This window comes from Staurois parvus, unplaced genomic scaffold, assembly GCF_062004578.1.
Source record: "Staurois parvus isolate SC_StPar_1 unplaced genomic scaffold, SC_StPar_1.0 ptg000175l, whole genome shotgun sequence".
NCBI classification, from domain to species: domain Eukaryota; kingdom Metazoa; phylum Chordata; class Amphibia; order Anura; family Ranidae; genus Staurois; species Staurois parvus.
In genome coordinates, this window is record NW_028317971.1 from 13,616,990 (window position 1) to 13,639,605 (window position 22,616).

Below are 22,616 nucleotides of genomic sequence, written 5' to 3' on the forward strand. Positions count from 1 at the left end.
TACAATCTTGTCCCGGAAATCCTTGGACAGCTCTTTGGTCTTTGCCATGATGGAGAGTTTGGAATCTGATTGTTTGATTGTTCCTGTGGACAGAAATCCTGCTGAATGATAGGGGATCAAACACTTATTTCCCTCATGAACATGCAAATCAGTGCATAATCTGTTACTATTCTGTTTCTCTGTGTTACAGTACATCTATCATTCGATTTTCAGACTGATCATTTCCTTGTGAGTGGGCAAACATTCAAAATCAACTTTAAACTGTCATGTGTTTTTCTTCCACTTTTTTAACGCAGAAATGGAAGAAAAACAGATCAGTTTGAGCCTAAGGGGGGGGGGGGAATCATCTTGTATAAATACAAAAGTGGTCCATATAGTGAACTAAGTGTAGAGTTATTCACTTTCAGGTGATCACGGGGGTGGGGGGGGGGAGCAAGAGGGCACTCTTTATGTCTGGAGGAAAAAAAAGATTTAGCCTCCAAATGCGGGAAGGCTTCTTCACAGTACGAGCTGTGAAAAGTGGTTCTGGGCAGCTCATTAGATCTGTATAAAAGGCCTGGATTCTTTCCTAAATACACAAAGTAAAAATGTATAGATACACACACAACATATGCAGAGTGCCCACCATAGAAAGCAGCTACCTATGGGGGCACTCATGCGTGCTCAATCCTGAGCCAGGCTATTTTCTACTGTAATTAAAATATGGATTTATGAGATTTGCAAATCATTGCATTATGTTTTAATGTATACATTACAAAGCATCCCAACTATTTTGTAAGTGGGGTTGTACTTGTTTTTGGTCAAAGATTTAAAGTACTGAAGCTATGCTAGACAAGCAAGCAACATTTCAAGGGGTCATCAGCAGAATGCTGCATGTTTCCTACATAACTTCCTTTAAGCTTGTAAAAACCTGCTAGTAGTTTCTTTAAAGCTACACAGAGTGCTCCAGTTAGGATTTCTATTTAATACTCTGAAACTGGAACTGAAGGTACTTTAAAGAGACCCTATGGCCAGACCATTTTTTTCAACAAAAATCTTCCCATAAGATTATATATGCATTTAATGTATTGTTTGCATAGCATTTACCAGTAAAAGCCTCTCTTGTATAGACATCTAAATGCGATGTCCGTAGTAGCAGACTCAGAGCTGTCACTCAGATGACACTCTTCTATAGGATTCCCTTTCACCACTCCCCTGGCTGCTACATAAAAGGTTATGCAAGAAGGTGAATGGTGGAGGAACTTAACGAGCACTGACAATAATTAGACATGCCTAGAAAAGGGCATAGAAAATGGCAGGAGAGAGGGGGCTGTGATAGTGAATTGGTTAAGTTTGCTAGGAAGTTCAGAGGTACATTGTGCATTAATGAAAATAGTTTATGGTTTGTTCACACCGGTGGCCATGTCCTGGGAAGAAATTGTGCCAATGCACTAATCTGATGCATCACACCATTTAGTTTGTTAGAACTTTATTGAAATGAAACAAGTGACGTTTTATTAAGTTCTGTTCACTCAGTGACATTGGAATGCAGTAGATGGCACTGTAATCTGCTGTGTGCTTGGTGTTGGGATTGCACTGGACAGGACGGTCTATCACAGTTCCAGAGCACCTGGCGGAGCCCTTAAGTGGCATCCCAGGCAAAAAAAATGGAAATTTAGACATGCCTGTAAATTCCACAGCTTGGAGTACAGAACAGGTCACTTGTAGCCATAGACCATGGGTTACATGCCATGACCTTCAGGTGATTGGACACTGACATAACCTTTGCTTGGAACATCCCCAGTATATCCTCATAACCACACCCACTGCATGGGACCCCAGTTTTAAAGCAAACACTAAGGAGAGACAGTGGACAGAGGGGAGGGGCCTGTATTCAACTTCAAGATATGTAATTTGCAAGTACAAAGTCACATAATCGTAATAAAAAAATACAAGACACAGGACTTAGTCCATATATATTTGGACAGGGGCACAATTTTAGATTTTTTTAGGTATTTACCAAAACATATTCAAGCTATAGTTATACAATGGATATGGGCTGAAGTGCACACACTCAGGTTTAATTTGAGGGTATGTAGATCCAAATTGGTGGAAGGGTTTAGGAATTACAGCTCTTAAGAGTAGCCATCCCAAAAGTAATTCGTAAAATGAATATAATCATAAACAAAATGCTCATTTTTAATATTTTGTTGAAAATCCTTTACTAGCAATGACTGCCTGAAGTCTGGAACCCATGGACATTACAAAAGACTGGGTTTCCTCCTTTCTGATGCTTTGCCAGGCTCTAACTGCAGCTGTCTTCAGTTCTTTGTTTGTGGGTCTTTCTGCCTTTAGTTTTGCCTTCAGCAAGTGAAATGAATTCTCAGTTGGGTTGAGATCAGGTGATTGACTTGGCCATTGCAGAATATTCCACTTTTCCTTCAAAAGCTCCTGGGTTGTTTTTGCAGTGTGTTTTGGATTATTGTCCATCTGTACTGCGAAACGCCATCCAATCAACTTTGCTGCATTTGGCTGAAGCTGGAATTACAGCATATCTTTAAACACTGCAGAATTCATCTGGCTGCCTCTGTCTTCTGTCACATCATCAATAAACACAGGTGACTCCATGACCGGAAGCCACGCAGGTCCAGGCCATCACACTGCCTCCACCATGTTTTACAGATGACGTTGCGTGCTTTGGATCATGAGCTGTTCCAAGCCTTCCCCACACTTTATTCTTCCCGTCATTCTGGTACAGACTAATCTTAGTTTCATCCATCCAAAGAATGCTTTTCCAGAACTGGTCTGGCTTTTTAGATGTTTTTTGGCAAAGTCTAATCTGGCTTATGAATGGTTTGCACCTTGTGGTGAACCCTCTGTATTTGCTCTCATGAAGTCTTCTCTTGATTGTAGACTTTGACAATGATACGCCCACCTCCTGGAGAGTGTCTTTCACTTGTCTGGATGTTGTGAATGGGTTTTTCTTTACAATAGAGAATCCTGTGATCATCCACCTCTGTTGTCTTCCATGGATGTCCATGCCTTTTTTACGTTGCTGAGCTCACCAGTGCATTCTTCTTTCCTCAAAATGTACCAAACTGTTGATTTGGCCACTCCTAATGTTGCTGCTATCTCTCTGATGGATTTGGTTCATTTTTGAAGCCTTACAATGGCCTGTTTCACTTGCATGGACAGCTCCTTTGAATGCATGATGTAGGTTCACAGCAATAGTTTCCAAATGCAAATATCACACTTAGAATCAATTCCAGACCTTTTACCTGCTTAATTTATGAAGAAATAACGAAAGAGCCCACACCTGGCCACGAAACAGCTTTTGATTCAATTGTCCAATTACTTTTGAAAAAAGGGGGGGGGGTGGCTACTCTTAAGAGCTGTAATTCCTAAACCCTTTCTCCAATTTGGATGTTCATACAGTATCTCACGGAAGTGATTATACCCCTCACATTTTTGTAAATATTTTATTCTCTCTTTTCATGTGACAACACTGAAGAAATGACACTTTGCTACAATGTAAAGTAGTGAGTGTACAGCTTGTATAACAGTGTAAAGTTGCTGTCCCCTCAAAATAACTCAACACACAGCCATTAATTTCTAAACTGCTGGCAACAAAAGTGAGTACACCTCTAAGTGCAAATGTCCAAAGTGGGCCCTATTAGCCATTTTCCCTCCCCAGTGTCATGTGATTTGTTCCTGTTACAAGATCTCAGGTGTGAATGGGGAGCAGGTGTGTTAAATTTGGTGTTATTGCTCTCACTCTCTCATACTGGTCACTGGAAGTTCAACATGGAACCTCACGGCAAAGAACTCTCTAAGGATCTGAAAAAAAAAAAAATTCCTGCTCTATATAAAGATGGCCTAGGTTATAAGAAGATTGCCAACACCCTGAAACTGAGCTGCTGCATGGTGGCCAAGACCATACAGCTGTTTAACAGGACAGGTTCCACTCAGAACAGGCCTCGCCATGGTCGACCAAAGAAGTTGAGTGCACATGCTCAGCATCATATCCAGAGGTTGTCTTTGAGAAATAGACGTATGAGTGCTGCCAGCATTGCTGCAGAGGTTGAAGGGGTGGGGGGGTCAGCCTGTCAGTGCTCACACCATACGCCGCACCCTGCATCAAATTGATCTGAAGCAAGCCTCTTCTAAAGATGATGAACAAGAAAGCCCCAAACAGTTTGTGGAAGACAAGCAGACTAAGGAAATGGATTACTGGAACCGTTTCCTGTGGTCTGATGAGACCAAGATAAACTTATTTGGTTCAGATGGTGTCAAGCGTGTGTGGCAGAAACCACGTGAGGGTACAAAGACAATTGTGTCTTGCCTACAGTCAAGCATGGTGGTGGGAGTGTCATGGTCTGGGGCTGCACGAGTGCTGCCGGCACTGAGGAGCTACAGTTCATTGACGGAACCATAAATGCCAACATGTACTGTGACATAAGCACAGCATGACCCTCTCCCTTCGGAGATTGGGCCGCAGGGCAGTTTCTCAACATAACGACCCCAAACACACCTCCAAGACGACCACTGCCTTGCTAAAGAGGCTGAGGGTAAAGGTGGGGCCCAATTTGGACATTTTCACTTAGGGGTGTACTCACTTTTGTTGCCAGAGGTTGAGATATTAATGGCTGTGTGTTGAGTTATTTTGAGGGGACAGCAAATTTACACTGTTATACAAGCTGTACACTCACTACTTTACATTGTAGCAAAGTGTCATTTATTCAGTGCTCAAAAGTTTGCATACTCTGGCAGAAATCACAAAATATTGGTGTTGATATTGAAAATATGACTGATTACACAGGTCTGCAAAATTTTTTTCAAGAGCTGTTTTGGTTATTCCACATAATCTTTATGTTTTTTGGTGCGCTGAATCCGAAAATTACCTCCATTTTGTCATAGGATATCACGTTTCCTGACAATTTAGGTAACTATGTTAAATAAGGCAATACCTCAAAATAAATGGAAATAGACTTATAAAATTAAAGTTTTATTACAATTTTTTCATGAAAATCCTTTTTTGAACTGAAATGAGCTCACCTACACACACTATACTCGATTCTTCTTCCCTGTGAGGCTCCTCTTGGTGCATTTACACTTGTGAGTAGCATCTGGAATGTCTCTCTGAAGCATCCAACAGTAGTCTGCCATCATTGTAATGCTCCATTTTCCCTGGTATCTCCTTTCCATCTCTTTAATGTCTTGGTGGAATCGTTCACCTTGTTCCTCACTCACAGCTCCCAAATTTTCAGGAAAGTAGTCAAGGTGGGACTGGAGGAAATGCACTTTCAAACTCATCAGGCAACCTAAAGCTTGAAATGCTTTCAGCATTCGTCCGACGATCTTTTTGTAGTGAGGATGTTTGTTATTGCCTAAAAATTTCTGTACGACTTCTTTAAATGCAATCCACCCTTCTTTTTGAGGATCCGTCATGGTATTGACAAACTCTTGATCAACTATAAGCCTTCTAATGTCTGGTCCGACGAACACACCTTCCTAAAGTTTTTCCTCTGACAGGCCTGGAAACTTGGTGACCAAGTATTTGAAGCATTCTTCATCTCTTGGAAGTGATTTTATGAATTTCATCAATCCCAATTTTATGTGGAGAGGTGGTAGAAGAACTTTATGGGAAGGTACCAAAGTTTCTCGGAGGACATTTTTTTCACCGACTGTTAGCACCCTCGGCTGCCAACTCTTCTTGGTCCAGTGATTTTGTCGGTCTCGACTGTCCCATAGACACAGAAAACAAGGGTATTTGGTATACCCAGCTTGTTGCCCGAGCAGCATGCACAAGACCTTCAAGTCCCCACACACTTGCCAACCATGGTCTTCATATTTAAGTTTAAGTTTAACCAATTCCAAGTTCTCGTAGGTTTCCTTCAAGTGTACGGAATGAGCTACAGGTATGAAAGCGTAAAAACCACCGTTGTGAAGTAAAACTGCTTTGAGACTTCTTTTTGAAGAATCTATAAAAAAACGACATTGCTCTGAATCATATTGGATTTTAAATTGACCCATCAGACCTTCGACATCAATGCAATAAACCAACTTGTCCTCCTGGGAGAAGTAAGGAACTCCTTTTCACGATGTCTGAACCATGAAGATGACACTCCTGGCAACAATAAATTCCTGCTTTTCAGCCTTGATCTGAGTAACTCAGCGGCATCTTTGGGAAGATTCAAGTCTCTTACCAAATCATTCATCTCCTCCTGAGAAAATAATTTTGGTCTTGTATCATCTTCAAAGTCAGAACTTGATTCGTCATCTGGTTCAGGTATGACGTCACCTTCATTGGAGCTAGATATCTCTTCCAAGGTAGCAGGGGGCTTGGGTACTGGTATATCTGTGCCATGAGGGATGGGACGAATTGCTGAGTAAAGATTGGGGTATGAAATGGAATGCTTCCATTTGGAATTAAACCCTTTCACATCGCATGGACAAAAGTAACAGTCGTCACTATGGTATTTTTGCTCTCGCCATACCATAGAAATCCCATTTCGGAGGTCCTCAACACACCGTTTGCACACTTTATGAGGTGCCCAAACTTTATCTTGATCTCCAATTTTTAGTCCAAAGTATGCAAAGTATACTTTTTTCACAAAGTCTGTAATATTCTGCTGTTGCTTCAACACTGTATATTCACCACAGATGAAACAGAAACTGTCTGGCGAATTAATACACTTTCGCGGAGCCATAACATAACGGTTGAAGAATGACGAGCTAACACGAACTGCGATGAAAAAGTGTGAACAGCCTAGAGCCAAGAACCTGATAATGATTCGTGCACAAGTGTGGACTGCAGGAGAGAGCAGCTCTGTGTCTGTACAGGAGACCTTACAGTGCTGGCCACACCCCCCTGCACTGACTTGAGCTGCTGCTATCTGCCCTGTATCTCCCTCCCACTGGATTCTTCAGGAAGGATTAACCCCTTCTACCATTAGAAGCACAGACTCAGGACTGAGGCTTACACATACAGCATGCTGCTGAGTATCCCAGTAGTCAGACATGTAACTCAGAGCAGCACTTGTATTCACCCCCTTTGCAGGGGGGAGGGGCAGAGATTGTTTACCTTCAAATAACAACAAAGGGCCAGAAGAGATCTAGGGAAATGAGGAAATAAATTTTTTTTCCCTAAAACTTGCTTAGCTTACGTATATTTTGCGGACCTTCAGATTTACAGTGCTATTTTTTTTTTACATAACTCGGACAACCCCTTTAAGGTTTTTTTGGCATTTTATATCTTAAATGCACTTATGTGAATTAATTAATAGCAATTTGGACTTTAAATTTGGTTAAAAACCCATAATATAAAAAAATACCAAAAATTAAAAAAATTTGATAAATTTGAAGACAATTTTGCATTTTGTGGCAAATCATGACGTCTAGGAGTTTTTTCAATATTTTGTTTTCAACACACCAAAATACATAGAAATTATATGAAAATAATCAAGTAGCTTTTTAGTCGCAGACCTGTGTTATGCCAAAAAAAAAACCTGTCTTAATTAAGGAGAATTAACATATGAAGCCTTTAAATTGTTTGGCTCCTTATTAAATCATAATAAGAGAAATCGCCCAAATGGACCTGATAAAAAGTTTACATACCTTGGAATGTTTGGCCTTGGTACAGTCACACAAGGTGCACACAGGTCAAAATTAAAGGCTAATTTCCCACATCTGTGGCTTTTTAAATTGCAATTAGTGTGTGTATAAATAGTCAATGAGTTTGTTAGCTCACTTAGATGCAATGAGCAGGCTAGATACTGAGCCATGGGGAGCAGAAAAGAACTGTCAAAAGACCTGTGTAACAAGATAATGGAAGTTTATAAAGATGGAAAAGGATATAAAAAGATATCCAAAGCCTTGAATATGCCTGTCAGTACTGTTCAATTATTTATTAAGAAGTGGAAAATTTTGGGATTTCTTGATACCAAGCCAAGGTCAGGTAGACCAAGAAAGACTGCAGCCACAACTGGCATAAGAATTGTTCGGGATACAAAGAAAAACCCACAAGTAACCTCAAAGAAATACAGGCTGCTCTGGAAAAAGATGGAGTGGCTGTTTCAAGGAGCACAATACAAAAATACTTAAAACAAAAATGAGCCGCATGGTTGAGTTGTCATAAAAAAGCCTTCACTGCGCCAATGCCACAAAAAATGCCCAGTTACAATATGCCTGACAACACCTTGACACGCATCACAGCTTCTAGCACACTGTAATCTGGAGTGATCACACAAAAATAAGAGCTTTATGGTCACAACCAGATGTTCTATGTTTGGAGGGGTCAACAAGGCCTATAGCGACATGAATACCATTCCCCACTGGGAAGCATGGTGGTGGCTCTCTGATTTTTTGGGAGTGTGTAAGCTCTAAAGACACTGGCAATCTTGTGAAAATTGATGGCAAGATGAATGCAGAATGTTATCAGAAAATACTGGTAGGCAATTGCATTCCGCACGACAGCTGTGCATGGGACGCTCTTTGACTTTACAGCACGACACTGATCTTAAGCGCAAGGCCAAATTGACCCTCCAGTGGTTACCTCAGAAAAAGATGACGGTTTTGGAGTGGCCATCACAGTCGCCTGACCTTAATGTCATCGAGCACTCTGGGGAGATCTCAAATGGGCAGTTCATGCAAGACAACCAAAGACTTTGGATGACCTGGAGGCATTTTGTCAAGATGAATGGGCAGCTATATCACGTGCAAGAATTTGGGGCCTCATTACAACTATTACAAAAGATTACATGCTGTCATTGATACTAAAGGGGGCAACACACAGTATTAAGAACTAAGGGTATGAGCACTTTTGAAGATGGGCCATTTCATTTGTTAACTTGTCATGTTTTCTTTTATGATTGTGCCATTCTGTTATGACCTACAGTTAAAAATTGTACATACTGTACTGTATATTACCAATTCTCCAAGGGAATGCAAACTTTTGAGCAAAACAGTAGCTTTATTAAAGGTAGAAATGACAGTCTTTTAAGACCTTGGTTTCTACAGCCATGCTGTTAAAGCCAGCGATTGAGAAGCATGGTGGAACAGAGAGCCCTTATTTCAGGAAGTCAGGCCTATTAAGAAGAGATCAAGGCTTGTCTTCCAAGAGTCTGTATATGTCTGTGTACAAAGCTCTCCTGGGCAAAATTTGGAGTCAATAGAATCACCAGAACCTGTTCTTACTATATCTTGTGCAGTAGTCAAAGACGTCTTACTGGAAAGAATGCATAAACCAGCCCAAATGTGTATTAAGGAATTGCCAGTGCACCAACAGCAAGAGTCAGGGGATCCCAGGACCTGGCCACAAACCTATATACATTTTGTTCAATCTGGAGGCCATGATGTCCACATCTGGTGCAAACTATTTCTGACAAAGAATGAGGAAGCTTTCCAGGTAGGGGAACTAGTCAGCGTGACAATTTTACACTCCCAGTATTTAGATAGCAGAGCATTGTAATGTGATTCTATGCCCAGGAGAAAATCAGGTTTCTTTCCTACAGAGCTGCCCGACTTCAAGTACCCCATTGGTGGATTATGTAGGCCACGGCTTTTCCAACTGCACCCTTACTGGGTCACTAAGTAGGGTAAGGGTGAAGTGTAAGATAGTCTTATGGTTCTCAATTGCAGAATGTTGAAGGGGAGCATTGACTCCTTTGGGGACTAGGCTCCCTGGACAATCAGGGAATTGTATATCCCATCCCAGACCATCAGGTATGTGTCTGTTATTACCAATTTCTGGGTTAGAGGGAAGGAATATTTCATGGTGAGTTGAAAATCCTCCATGTCACAGAGACTTTTTTTTTTTTTTTAACAGTTGCCGTCAGAGAGACTTTTAGGCAGGCCATAGAAGGGCCGTTTATCAGCCGATAAACGAAAAATTGGTCGGCCCCGTTGCTGATGCTGCCACCCATGTCCATGAAAAACGGCCATTTTTTGCGGATTTTCCAGCATGACCGATAAAAATAAATGAGGAGATCCGTGAAAAACGGCCGATGGGCTGGCCCATCATGTGGACAAAAATTTGGCCGATAAACAACCAGTCTATGGCCTGCATAACCTGGGTGTACTGGTGTAGACCAAAGTCCAAATGGCAGGGTGACTGTCAGGAAAGGCCTGCCCATAGTGCAGGTGAAGTTCCATGGCACACAAATATGCGCAGAGTCCTTAAGAGCCGAACAGATGTGCAGGCACTGGACATAGGCACTCGCGCATATGGCCGCACGCCTGTCACTAATGCTGGCGCCAAAAAGGCTATTTAAACTGGCTGCAGTAGTTGTCCCATTGCCGTATGGTCTTATCCCTGCTCGTGTTCCCGGATTTCTGTGATTGTCTCCTGATATCGAACCAGGTTGTTCCTGATCTCCGCTTGATCGCTACCTGCCCTGACCTCTGGCTTGTCTTGGATTATTCTTCTGTCTCCGCTCCTGATTGATCTTCCATTGCTGACCTGGCCTGTGACCTGCCTGACCAATACCGAACCCATACCCGAGCAATATTTATGGACCTGACTGACCAATACCCGAGCCTGATCTGCCTGACCAATACCGAACCCAGCTCGCCTGACCCTGCATCCTCAGCACGCTGCTTTCAAGTATCCATCCATCCAGCACGGCTACATCAGAACCCTGCTCCTTGCCTACAACTCATCAGCTATTACTGGACTGATCGCAGGCACTCATACCCCTGCGACCACTGTCCCACCATCAGCGGTCCTTGAGCCGGAGTTGTACGGGAGGCCTGCCTCTTCACGTCAGGCTCACTATCCAGGTACGTGACAGTGACAAACTGAAAGCGTTGGTCTCCTACAGCAGAGCCTAGAAAGTGGTATGTGGGAAATATTGCAATATGAAGATCATTTTGGATTTTCACTGGTGCCAGAAATTCTCCTAATTGGAGAGAAGTAGCAGATCTTGCAGACCCCATGCAGAATGAGGCGAGAAGCAGATATCAGTCAGTTTAAGTTTTTTGGTCCAAAATGGGGTGAATGCTTCCTTTCAACTTCAGAACTGTGAACAGGTTTGAAAAAAACCCTCTGAACCATTCCTCTGCAGGAACTGGGATTACCACGCCTTATGTCTGAATTTGACCTCAGGAAGTCCACAAGTCTGGCTTTCTTTGATGTGAAAATCCCCAATTGGAAGTGAGGAATAAAAAAAGAGAGCAGGGATAGAAGTTATATTTTGTAGGCCCCAGAAATTACAGATTGGACCCAGAGGTCCAGGATGTCTCTGATTCCTATTGGCACAAGTGCCAACAGACATCTCCTAACTCTGGAGAGTGAGGGTGATGCTTCATTGTAAAGAGGGCTTTTGGGGTCCAAGACTTGCAATAAATGACCAAAGTTCAGCTAATGTTCTGGAGTCTCTCTTTTTAAAATGGGCTCTGTGGCAAATGGCTAAAGAATGGTGTTATACTCAGCACAACACTAATTGCCAGGATATTCTATTGTATCGTAGTAACAAAAATTGTATAAAACATGGAGGGACATATCATGTTTCCACTGCATGGCTGAAGATTACAACCCCGGCTTTTTCTTATAAATATAGACTGTATAATAACTGGCAACACAAAGAATAGCAGCTTGAAAAAGATGAGCACTCACAAATCATCTATTAGATGTTTCTCTGCTACATTAAATACATAAAATGTAATAGCATAAATAATTGTAAGGCTCACAAGCTGCTTTGGCTGGTATTGGTAAAGTTCATATTTCTCAATGCTAGTAATTGTTTTGTTTGTTTGCTAACATACCAGATTTGCTTTAATAGGAGGCACAGCCCCACTTCACACTGCGGCAGAGAAAAGAAAAGATTCAATCTGAGGGAATATATTAAATTGAGCGCTTTTTATGAGTCCTAAGGGATCACGCAGGAAATTTATTTATGTAATATATAATATACAGAGACCTGAGAGATTTAGATCTTCTTCCAAGCTTGGAAAGGCACAAGAGAAGAGACTGCTTCATAATCCTTTCTGCAGGTTAATGCTTTTGAATACAATACTAACAGCTATTCAGGTGAGGTCATCAGCAGTTAAAGCCGTGTCACAAACTAATACATAAAAATGGTTTTAATATGTCAATGTTTACAAGTGTCACTGAAAAGATATGCATTATCACAACCTCTGATTAAAGGTTTACTAAAGCTGTAATATCTTTAAAAGGATAAGTCTGTAAAGGTCTAGGTATATATGAAGACTTAGGAGAAACAGCTAAAATCCTGCTCAAGCAAAGGCTAGAAAGGGATATACAGTATATCTACATCTTCCATCAATATTAAAGTATACTGAAATGCAGAATGGTAACAGAAAGTTACAGATATACACAAAATGATTTTAAAATATGTTCAACCTCTATTTGGGGCCACAATTTAACAATCTATTAAAGGTGTTGGAATCAACCTATAAATTAGCAGATACCAATTACCTACTACCACTGCATGGTACCTGTAATTTCAATTGGGGAGTAACACAGGAGCAAAAAGTTGGAAACACTAGTCAGCCCATAACAGGAAGTACCTGAATAAGGACCTTGACACCCAACTGAGCTCATGTGTTGCCAACTCTGTTACATGTTCAACAGCTGTCACTATTAACAATCCACACTGAGTAATGTCATACAGACATCACCCAAGTGCATGTAGACAGTGGGTAGCTGCAAAAAGAAGATCGTCAGTACTGAGGAGATAAACACTGAGATGCAAGAAAGAATGAAAAAGATTAAACAAAAAGGTTATAGTTTATGATACACAGTGCTATTATGAAACTGTCTCTCAGTATACATATAGTTTTAATATTCATTATGATTCATTTAAGTGTGTGAAAACGCATGTGCAAACCAAGTTACTGGAATAAAATCATGCTTGCTGCTTCCCTTCTGAGATTGAGTTAGTTTTTTTTTTTACACCAAAGGTATGGACACAAAAATTATAGTTCTGGTCTACCCTTGCACACAATCATGGATTTGAAGACAAGAAGCATGTAACAGCTTAGGTATCTAATTTACCAAGTATCAGAAAAGTCTGACGACTGTCATCACATATTTCAGAAGGAGTCAGAAAGAGTAACAGTTCTTCCTATATTAGAGTACATGCCATCAATGTCTAAATGCCTAATATAGTAATTCTATAAGTTATTGAATACTCACGTTTCCATAATCAATGTAAAATACATGAATCTTCGAAGGTGATTCCACCCTTTCTACACGGGCTCTGTACCTATGGTAAGAGTAAACACAATAAAAAAAAAAACATCAGGGAGTTTTTTTTTTTTTGCAAAAGCAATCCTGCTCTCCTGTTCACTTGATTCAGCCCATTCCACTGTTCATGGTAACCTACTAGTAACTGTTAAACATCATCTATTTTGTTAATTCATAAAAACAATTTCATATAATTTAATGATTTGTACCAAAATGCCAAACATCTGTTTCATTATCACTACTAGTTTAACCACACTGCAGCAACTATCCCACCCGCTTAGCGCAACACAAGGCCTGCCATGTCCAGGACAGGGATCACTGCCTATTGGGCACCATTGCTGGAATGCTCTCTGCATTCATGCACCTGACACTATACTGAAGCAGAGGGGAAAGCAGGATGTCAGGTTCTAGAATGCCCTCTGCTTTCCTTCACCCAGCACACTAATGAAGCCAATAATATTAGGTGCAGTGATCTGTGCTCCACCAACAGAAGCATAATCTAGCCCTTACAGCAAAGGGAGAATAGCAGTTGATCTGGAAATCCTGCCATTAGTCACCAATGTGGGTTGGAGGTTAAATAGAACTGAGGGAGCTGTGGCAGGCCCTCATCAAGAGTGCCAACTATGTTCGCCCATTCCAGCTAGTGCCTCCATTCATAGAAGCTGCACTATGGGGGAGGGGGTCAGTCATCTGCCCTTCCATAATTCATTGATCCTGTTTCATTCATGGAAGCTGTAGTATGGCTCATATTAAAGGAGGAGCTGGGCAGAAAGGGCAGGGCATATTCAGTTATGCTTGAGTGTTTTTTTTTAGTTCACTTAGAAGCAGTGCTGTTAACCCCACTCCCCTGCATAGTCCATGGCAGTTCTGTTAAAACCTGACAAACATTTCTAGTGACCACCTATGAAGAAGGTTTGAAATAGCACAGTCACCAATTCTGGGAGTTATTATTGTCGTCACTGACACCAATGCTGGGGGTTAATATTATTGTAACCACAGACACCAATTCTGGGAATTGTTATTATGACCATTTACACCAATGTAAGGGGGTGTAATTGTTGCAGCCATTGAAACCAATGCAAGGGGTTATTATTGATGTAACTAACACCAATGCAGTGTTTTCTTTTTATTGCTGGCACTGACACCAATACGGGGGATATAATTGCTGCCACTGAAATTAATGCAGGGAGTTGTCATAGCATCCACTGACACCAATGCTGGGGGGGTCAATATAGCCTCCTCTGACACCAATGCTGGGTATTAATATTGCTGCCATGGATGCAAATGTTGGGCCTTGATACGTTAGAGGGCGCTATACTAAAAAAGAAACAAAAAACTAAGACTTGTCAAATAAGTGCTCATATACATCAATAATAATAAATAAATATTAACACATATTAACATACAGGTAATACAAGTGTTCATAAATTCCCATGGATCAAAAGTCCTCTGCACATATAAATGTCTTCACTAATCTTATATTCCACCTCCATCAGATGTGGTGAAACTATGCCACCAAAACTGTGCTCATGCTTTAGGATACTCCACCACTTGCACCAAGGTAGGAAATCTGTATCCTATTAAGGCCCCTCCATTTTAGATGCAATACTCTGCAGAATTTCTGTCTGTCTGCTTGTAGTTCTCAATGGAACTGCCACAGCGCTGTGGAGCGCCATGGTAGTTCAATTAATCTTCCTGTCAGTATATCTGCTTGCCCGTACATGCAAGCAGATATATTGACAGGTCTACAGGAGACCTGCATGGTGCCAGCAATCTGCTAATCGCCAGTGCAATGCTTTATAGGCTCCTGCAACCAAAAATAATAAATGTACTTTTTTTTTACCTGCATTTATTATATTTGATGAAAAGGTGAACTTATCCTTTAAAGGAGGTAATTTTGGTCTAGGGATTGATTCATTCTCATGAGCACAGTTTTGGTGGTATAGTTTCATTGCATCTGGTGGAGGTGGAATATAAGATGATTAGTGAAGAAATTTATATGGAAGAGGTCTTTTGATACATGGGAATTTATGAACACTTGTATTACCTGTGTTTTGATATATGTTATTTTTTATTATTATTGATTGAGGTATATACGCACTTATTTGCCAAGTCTTAGCTTATTTAGTATAGCGCCCCCTAAAGAGTTTTTTTTAATCACTGCACTGGAGTGTAATTTTATTATAATACATGCACAGAGATGCAGCTTACAAATTAAATTCATTTGTTGGCACAAAGATATTTATAAAAAAAAAAAAAAAACTTGCTGGCGTGCAGTCACAATTTAATATAAATGTTTGGCCTTATTTTACTTCTGCTTTCTCCTTGTCGTGCATAAAAAAAATACAGCAAGACTTAAATTTAAGGTACAAAAAACTATCTGTGGTGCCCTTTGGAAGTGTCAGGGGCAATTCTAATTTTCAAGTTGACCACCATGGCCCTAAACCTATTTGGTTCCCAGGGACCAAAAGATGTCAATTCAAGTTTGGCAGACATTGGCGGTCATTTCTGCATTCTGCACCAGCCAAGTCACTGTACATGCAATCACTTTCCCTCTCCCCTCAGTAAAGGGTAGGGGCGCATTATAGCACTAGGTGCAAGCAAAATCACCCTTGGCCGTCATATCTGGATATATTGGTGGGGATCCACATAATAGCCTGAAGGTGGAAAACCATGTTAAACAATCAAATTCTGTTGGTTTAGATCCCCCCCCCCCCCACATAAAGCTTTAAACAGAAAAATGTAGAAGCTAGCTTGCATACATGCTGCGTAACATGTCCTAAGGGTATAATATTGCGCTGCTAATTAATAGATTGATGTATGCTGTTTAAAGCCAATATACTAAACAACAGCTATAATTAGAGAACAGATATGTCTGGGAATTTGATGTTCCCTTTTAAAAGACATTTAAATCTGAGGGAAAAAAAAAACTCTGAAGCAACACGCGTGTCCTCGTTTATCAGCCTGTCTGCTGGTGCTTAATGAGAACAAGCAAATGCTTGTCAGGAAGGCTTTCTCCATCCATTTTGCTCAACGGGGCAGAGGTTCTCACCAGCTCTTTGTGGACTACCAGGAGGTGTACTTTAAAAAAAAAAAAAAAAAAAAAAAAAAAAAAAAAAAAAAAAAAAAAACAGCCTTGCATTACTCAAGACCAGACATTAATTTTTGTAAGAAATGGAGGCTTTCCAAACATCTGGGAGGATTCTCAACATATGGACAGTGCAGCTAACCATACATGGTATAGCTTGTCTTTCTTTCAGCCAACAGGTTGAATTAAAAAATGGGGCTGATTCCCCCATCCACACATTCGAGGTGGACAAGGGAATCCTTTCAGCTGAGCTATTGTATTCGGACTCCCCCGCTGTCAGAATACACAGATCAGCATTGCAGTCGCTGATCAAGAACCTTTTAAATGACAAGGCAGTTGAACACAAGTCATTCAGTGGAAAGGTTTTATTCACGAAAATGGAAGTAAAACAATTTCTAACACTAGTTAAGTATCCCTTTACATGTATTTTTCGTGGTACTCTCTACTGAGTGCTATGTACGTAATCATTTCCCACGGAGGAGTATCAAAGGAGTAACACTGCTGACTGCCTTTTGCCTGTTATGTTTACCCTCTGGCTTCAATACTGTCACTGTCCCATAAAGACTATGCAGACGATCAAGAAAGAGTAACACCGTACTTGTCATTTTCCTATATAACTACAAATATTAAAGCAAGGTGGTGTGGTGAGCATCACAGCCAGGCAACTAGCATTTGAAGGAGGAGATTTTCTTAGAGTGGGCTACCTAATACTCAAATTAGTACATACTGTAGGAAAAAAAATTATGTGGCAACAGCTTACATCATTATCAGCAGTAAGAAACAGATGTCAGTTGCAGTGTCAGCGTGGGAATATACAGAATTTACAAAAGATTCTGTAAATACCCATGATACATACATGTTTAGCATAATTAATTTTGTAAAATACATTCAATATTTGAATCCAGGATTCTTATGAAACTAGGGACTTTCAAGATACAGTCCTAATTAAAAAAAAAAACCATTTAATTATTATTTATTATTTTTAAGCAGTTACGACGATTCTGATTAAGATGGTACTTTGAATATAGGATTCCAAACAAAAATATGGACTTTCATAAGATAAAGCTTTGTTTGGGATGCTGGTACAGAGGAACAGTCTCACTTTAATGTGATCCATATCGCTATTTTGTATGGCATCTATGTTAATGTGAACATTACATTAGCTACATATAATGTTCTTTAACGCAGCTATATTTTTGTGCTCTACAGAATATTAATTCAAAAACGCAAATATAATCAATCTAATATGTAAAGTATTTTGAAATGTTTCTTAAATATATCAAAGCATGTGTGATATAAAAAGTGGTAAGCCAAACATTAAGTTGACACACATAGTTTTGCTTTAACCCCTGTTTTATCACCTTTCACTGAAATGAGGCCTAAAAAGCAGTCAGTCCTGTCTAAATTACGGTCTCATTATGCCCTGGAATCCTTGGCAGCATCCATTAGGTAATCATATAGTATTAAAGCATTCAATAGGGGTGATAGGAAGTATAAAATAATTCTATACCTGGATGAGACATTGCTATTTTTAGGTGATACTGATCAGTCTCTGCAGTCCTTATTGTCGCTGATTACGGAGATTGGAGGACTTCTCTAGTTTTGTGAATAATTGGGACAAATCAGTCTTACTCTTGCTAGATATGCCCATGATGTCCCTTCCATCCAGGGCCCAACAAATTAAAATAGTCTTCTCCTAACTAGGCATGACTAATCAAATTTTGTTAAAAATAATCTGGTTCCCATTCTTACCTCATTTAAACAGAAAAGCTAGTGCGGTGTTAATCTTCCCTTAAAGTGCTACTAAACCCAGGACCCTGCTTTCACTATATTTGGTCTCCTACAGTACACAGAACATGGAAATGCAATTATTTTAGTAAATTTAAACTGCTAAATACCTTTTCTCATCATTAGTCTTGTGACTTCTATCAGTGTTCAGCAGAGCACTGGTTAAAGCTTGTAAGAGGAGTTTTCATTCTCCAGTGATTGTCATAAGAGGCTGCAGGACCCTTGACCCTCTGTCTGGACAGTGCTGAACAGCCCTGTGCTGATCACATGCACTCTCTCAAGAAAAATAAAACTCTCTAGTAATGCACACCAAACTGAGCATGTGCAGCTTGCCCCAAAGGCTCTGTTCAACAGCAGATGAATTGGGGACAGTAGAAGGGGAGGATCAGAGAAGACAGGATCAAATATCCTTTTTACACAATATGAATTAACCCCTTAGGTTCCACAGTAAATACAACAAGCATGTTTTACTGCATATACAGTAGTGGGCAGGGTCAATCTTTTAAAAATGATCTGGAGCCAACAAATGCTTCATATTTTACACAACTTGTCAATCTGGGTGCCTCAGCCTTGGTATAGAAGGATTGATTCCATTTACAGATATCTCATTTGGAAGGGAAGGAACATGCATAATTAACTGACCATGCTGTAGTTACCGAAGAATAGGGAAGGATTAGCTATAGCTATACAAAGTTTTATTTTTTTAGTCTTCCCAGCTCCAACATCTTGCAAGATAGGGGATAATATGTAAGGTATTTTATTACAGTGTTGGGTATGAAGCATATTCCCTCGCGATATCCAACTCTGATGCTTCATAAAAAGCCCTGGCTAGAAATCAAGCGCCTTATGCAATATGATGACATTAAAATCAATACACCATTATGGCATAATCCCACACTAGTTTAGCTAGATAAATTGGAAGGGTTTGAATGATGGTACTTAGCCAGGATACATTATGTCCGCCAACTGTACTCCCAAGGCGTATTGAAATCCTTCCAGTATTTGCAACAAGAATTTCAGTTGCCTAACCATAGATTTTATCAATATTTTCAATTGTGTCCTTTCTGTACAGGCCAAATTGACCAGTTTGACACCCAGTTCATGTCAATTGATAAACATAATTGATTCTGCGGAGGTTCAGGCTTGATTCACATCTGTGCGGGTGGTGACGCTGGGGGACCCGCTCAAATACCTATAGCCGTATCACCCACACAGAGGAATATGGGACCCATGGGCGGGTGCCATTAATTCTAATGGCACGCCGCCTGCACTGGAAATTGCAACCGTACTGGAAACCTCGGTTCCTGTCCGGGCTGCGATTTCCGAAGAAGTGCAGGGACTTCTTCCCTGCATGTCCTGGGGCATGGGAATAAATTTAAATGAATGGGCTCTCATGCCCGCGCAAATCGCGACCCACAAAGCTGCACATATGACCTTAGACAAGACTCATATCTGTACTCTTCTCTTCAGCAAGGAATGATTGATTCCCTTGCATTACCCTGCAGGAGAGATCACAGATGAAAACTGGCAGAGGGTACTGGGGAAAGTGGCCATAGTCTCTGTCACCTACACAGTGGCTAACACTTTGTAACACTAACTTTGTATAATCCATATAGGCTAACACAACTTTGTATAATCCATAGAGTGTAACGAAACCCCCAGAAACTTTTCCACTGGCATTAGAGAGACAGCTATGATTGCCCCAGATGTTCCACTGGTCCCACTGATTTGCTACATGTGCTATGGTGGTGCTCCATGCTTTTCATTATTGGGAGAATGTAACTGCCACTATTAATAAGGTTTACAATGTTTTTATCACCCGAGATACACTAGTGTGTCTACTTGACGCTTTAGAATTCTTCCTCCCAAAGATTTTTTTCCCCTGTCTCTAGACTGCTTTTTGCAGCTTGCAAATTTATCTCCACAAAATGGATCTTCTAGCACCCTCTTACTACAGTGAAATGGTGTAATCACATTAATGCTATTATCCCTAGAGAGGAATAGATTTGCCAAACCATTGGATGCCTGTGGAAGTTTAATAATAGCAGTGCTTATTCCCAGGGTAAATTCTGAAACTAAGGATGGGAGGACCTACCACACAAGCACATAGCATAGACGTATCCATGCTTAGAGGATGGCACAGAAGGTAGAGCTGGTATCGATGTGGATAATACACTGCGGAGAGCAAAGGTTCTTAGATTTGTGTGTTAAATACATATTTATAAAGTATCAACTAGCAAATAGCAATATACTTCTGGATGTATGTGTATACAGAATCGTTTATTTGCCTTCTACTGAACTTTGATAAATACATGTTCATGATGCTTCTTTGTGCTGTGTGTTCTGGATATGCACAAACTCTGATTTGGGAGTGGAGTACATGTACACGGTATCAATTTTATGTTACCATGTTTTATATCTGGAGGTTGCGGACACAATCTTAGTGGATGGATTGTTTTTTGTTTAATTTGTAAAATTCAATAAAAACCTACTGTTTGCACCAGACATCCAAAAATGGCCAGCAGAAGACCTGCCTGCTTTTAAATTCCCCTGTACATAACAGGATGTTTTAGTACACTTCACAAGAATAGGGTCCAACCCATATCTCACACATTTAATAATTATTATCTAACTGGCTAGATATTTGTTATAATTGTAAAGCTTCCAAGGGCAGATTGATCACTGGCCTTATAATCTAGTTTAATGGGCTTGTATTTTGTGTGTTATAAAGAGATGATATACTAATGCAGTCAACAAGGAACATATGTATGTCTTAGGGGAGCACCGATAGTGCATCTCTCATCTATCTTGCACTGCTGAGCTAGAATGTGCAGGGTTAATGGACTGACCTTCCTCATTATTAATGACAAATTGTTTCTATGACTCTAAAGAAAGTATGAATACAGCAACAGAGGAAGGTAATCTCTACATTACAAACTTAATCATGATGTCTGAACATGCAGGTGTATTTTTATTTAAAAGTTCAATGTCTTTGCTAAACAGGATGTAATTCATTTAGCATTGACAATTTACAGCACCATAAAAATGAATGCTTGTGTGATTTCACATTTCTTACCATTCTCCATCCACATATTTGGCGATGCAGTAATCTCCACGGCGTGGTGAGAATGACCCTTCCAAAGGAGGATTGCTGGCAATTTCACTCCTCATACTTTCCATGAGCTTTTCAAGCTGTGTACCTAGAGAGAAAATGGATACATTAACTATGTAAACTGAAATCATATACAACTGAAAGAAAAATAAATATGGACATCTCTCTTTGAATTTGCATTGGTGATGGCTCATACAGAATGCAGAAAAAGTGAAGTGCGACAGTTATGCCAGAAGGGTCAAGGGATGTTTTTAAAATATATTTTCAAAGAGCACCAGTTGTATAAGCTACTGTGCAGTGTGATGCTTCAGCCTTTAATAAGGCCATCAAGTCTGGAAGGCACTGCGAGGCTCAAAACATATTAACAAAACATTAAGCCAAAGGCTTTATAATATCAAACAATTTCAGGGAAGAAAATTGCTCCTTGAAGCTACGACTATAGAAAATGGCAGCTCATGCCACAGCAGGAAAACTAATAGAACATATGTAATGATATGCATATTTAAGAATATAAAATATATATATTAAAAAAAAAAAAAAAAAGATTGTAAGAGTGCAATCCAAAAACAAGAACACACAGTGAGGTTGATTTACCAAAATCAGACAGTGCAAAAATCTGGTACAGCTCTGCATAGAAACTAGTCAGCTTCCAGGTTTTTCTTTTGTCAAAGCTTAACTGAACAAGCTGAAGTTAGAAGTTGATTGGCTGCCATACACAGTTGCATCAGATTTTGCACTCTCCAGTTTTAGTAAATTAACCCCAGTGAGTCATGTTAGGAGCTAATAGCAAGTGTAAACACAATTTAACAACCCGACTGCCATTTTGGTATCTCGTGACATCACACAAGGATGGCATTTAATAGTCCTATACTTTATTTGGAACTAGGCATCTGACTTTACTGGTTCCATGTGTAAATTAGAGGTTTCAATACAAATTCATCAATATTTAGGTCAACACTTGGTTCATAATACTGATTACAATATGATTGCTTGAAATACATTTATTTCCAGAACATTTTGCTGATGTGGTTTACAAATCAAACCCATCATACCGAGAAAGGTTCAAGACAAAAGGGCTATGCAGCAAATTAAGGTATGCTTATTATTCTAGATTATATTTATTAAAGATTAAGATTCTTTATTATTGGCTTAAAATCCACGTTTATTACAACTGCTGCCAATTGGAACAACTCAACCAACTTTAAATTGAAAGAACTGAATAGATTAAGGCAACCAATCATGATTCATGATTAAGAGTTTCAAAGTTTCAACAGAAACTGTTGGAAGCAGGTTGACTTTGTACATTGTTTTTTGATTAACCACTTCCCGTCCAGCCCATGTACATTAACAGCCAGACGGGAGCAGTGCAGGAGCAGGTGGCCATTTATAAATGTCCTCCCGCTTGCCTGCGCGCACTCCGGACACAGCGGAACACCAATCGC

At 40.1% G+C, this 22,616-nt stretch overlaps 1 protein-coding gene across 1 annotated transcript in view; it reads right to left on the reverse strand.

Moving 5' to 3' along the window:
- Window positions 1-22,616, reverse strand: part of SND1 (staphylococcal nuclease and tudor domain containing 1) — a 987,097-nt gene that overhangs the window by 14,386 nt on the left and 950,095 nt on the right. The window contains exons 19-20 of the mRNA XM_089676965.1: window positions 21,139-21,262; window positions 13,136-13,205 (exon numbers count right to left, since the gene is read on the reverse strand). Of these exons, the coding sequence (XP_089533091.1) occupies window positions 13,136-13,205; window positions 21,139-21,262 (194 nt within the window). The remainder of the gene's footprint in view (window positions 1-13,135; window positions 13,206-21,138; window positions 21,263-22,616) is intronic.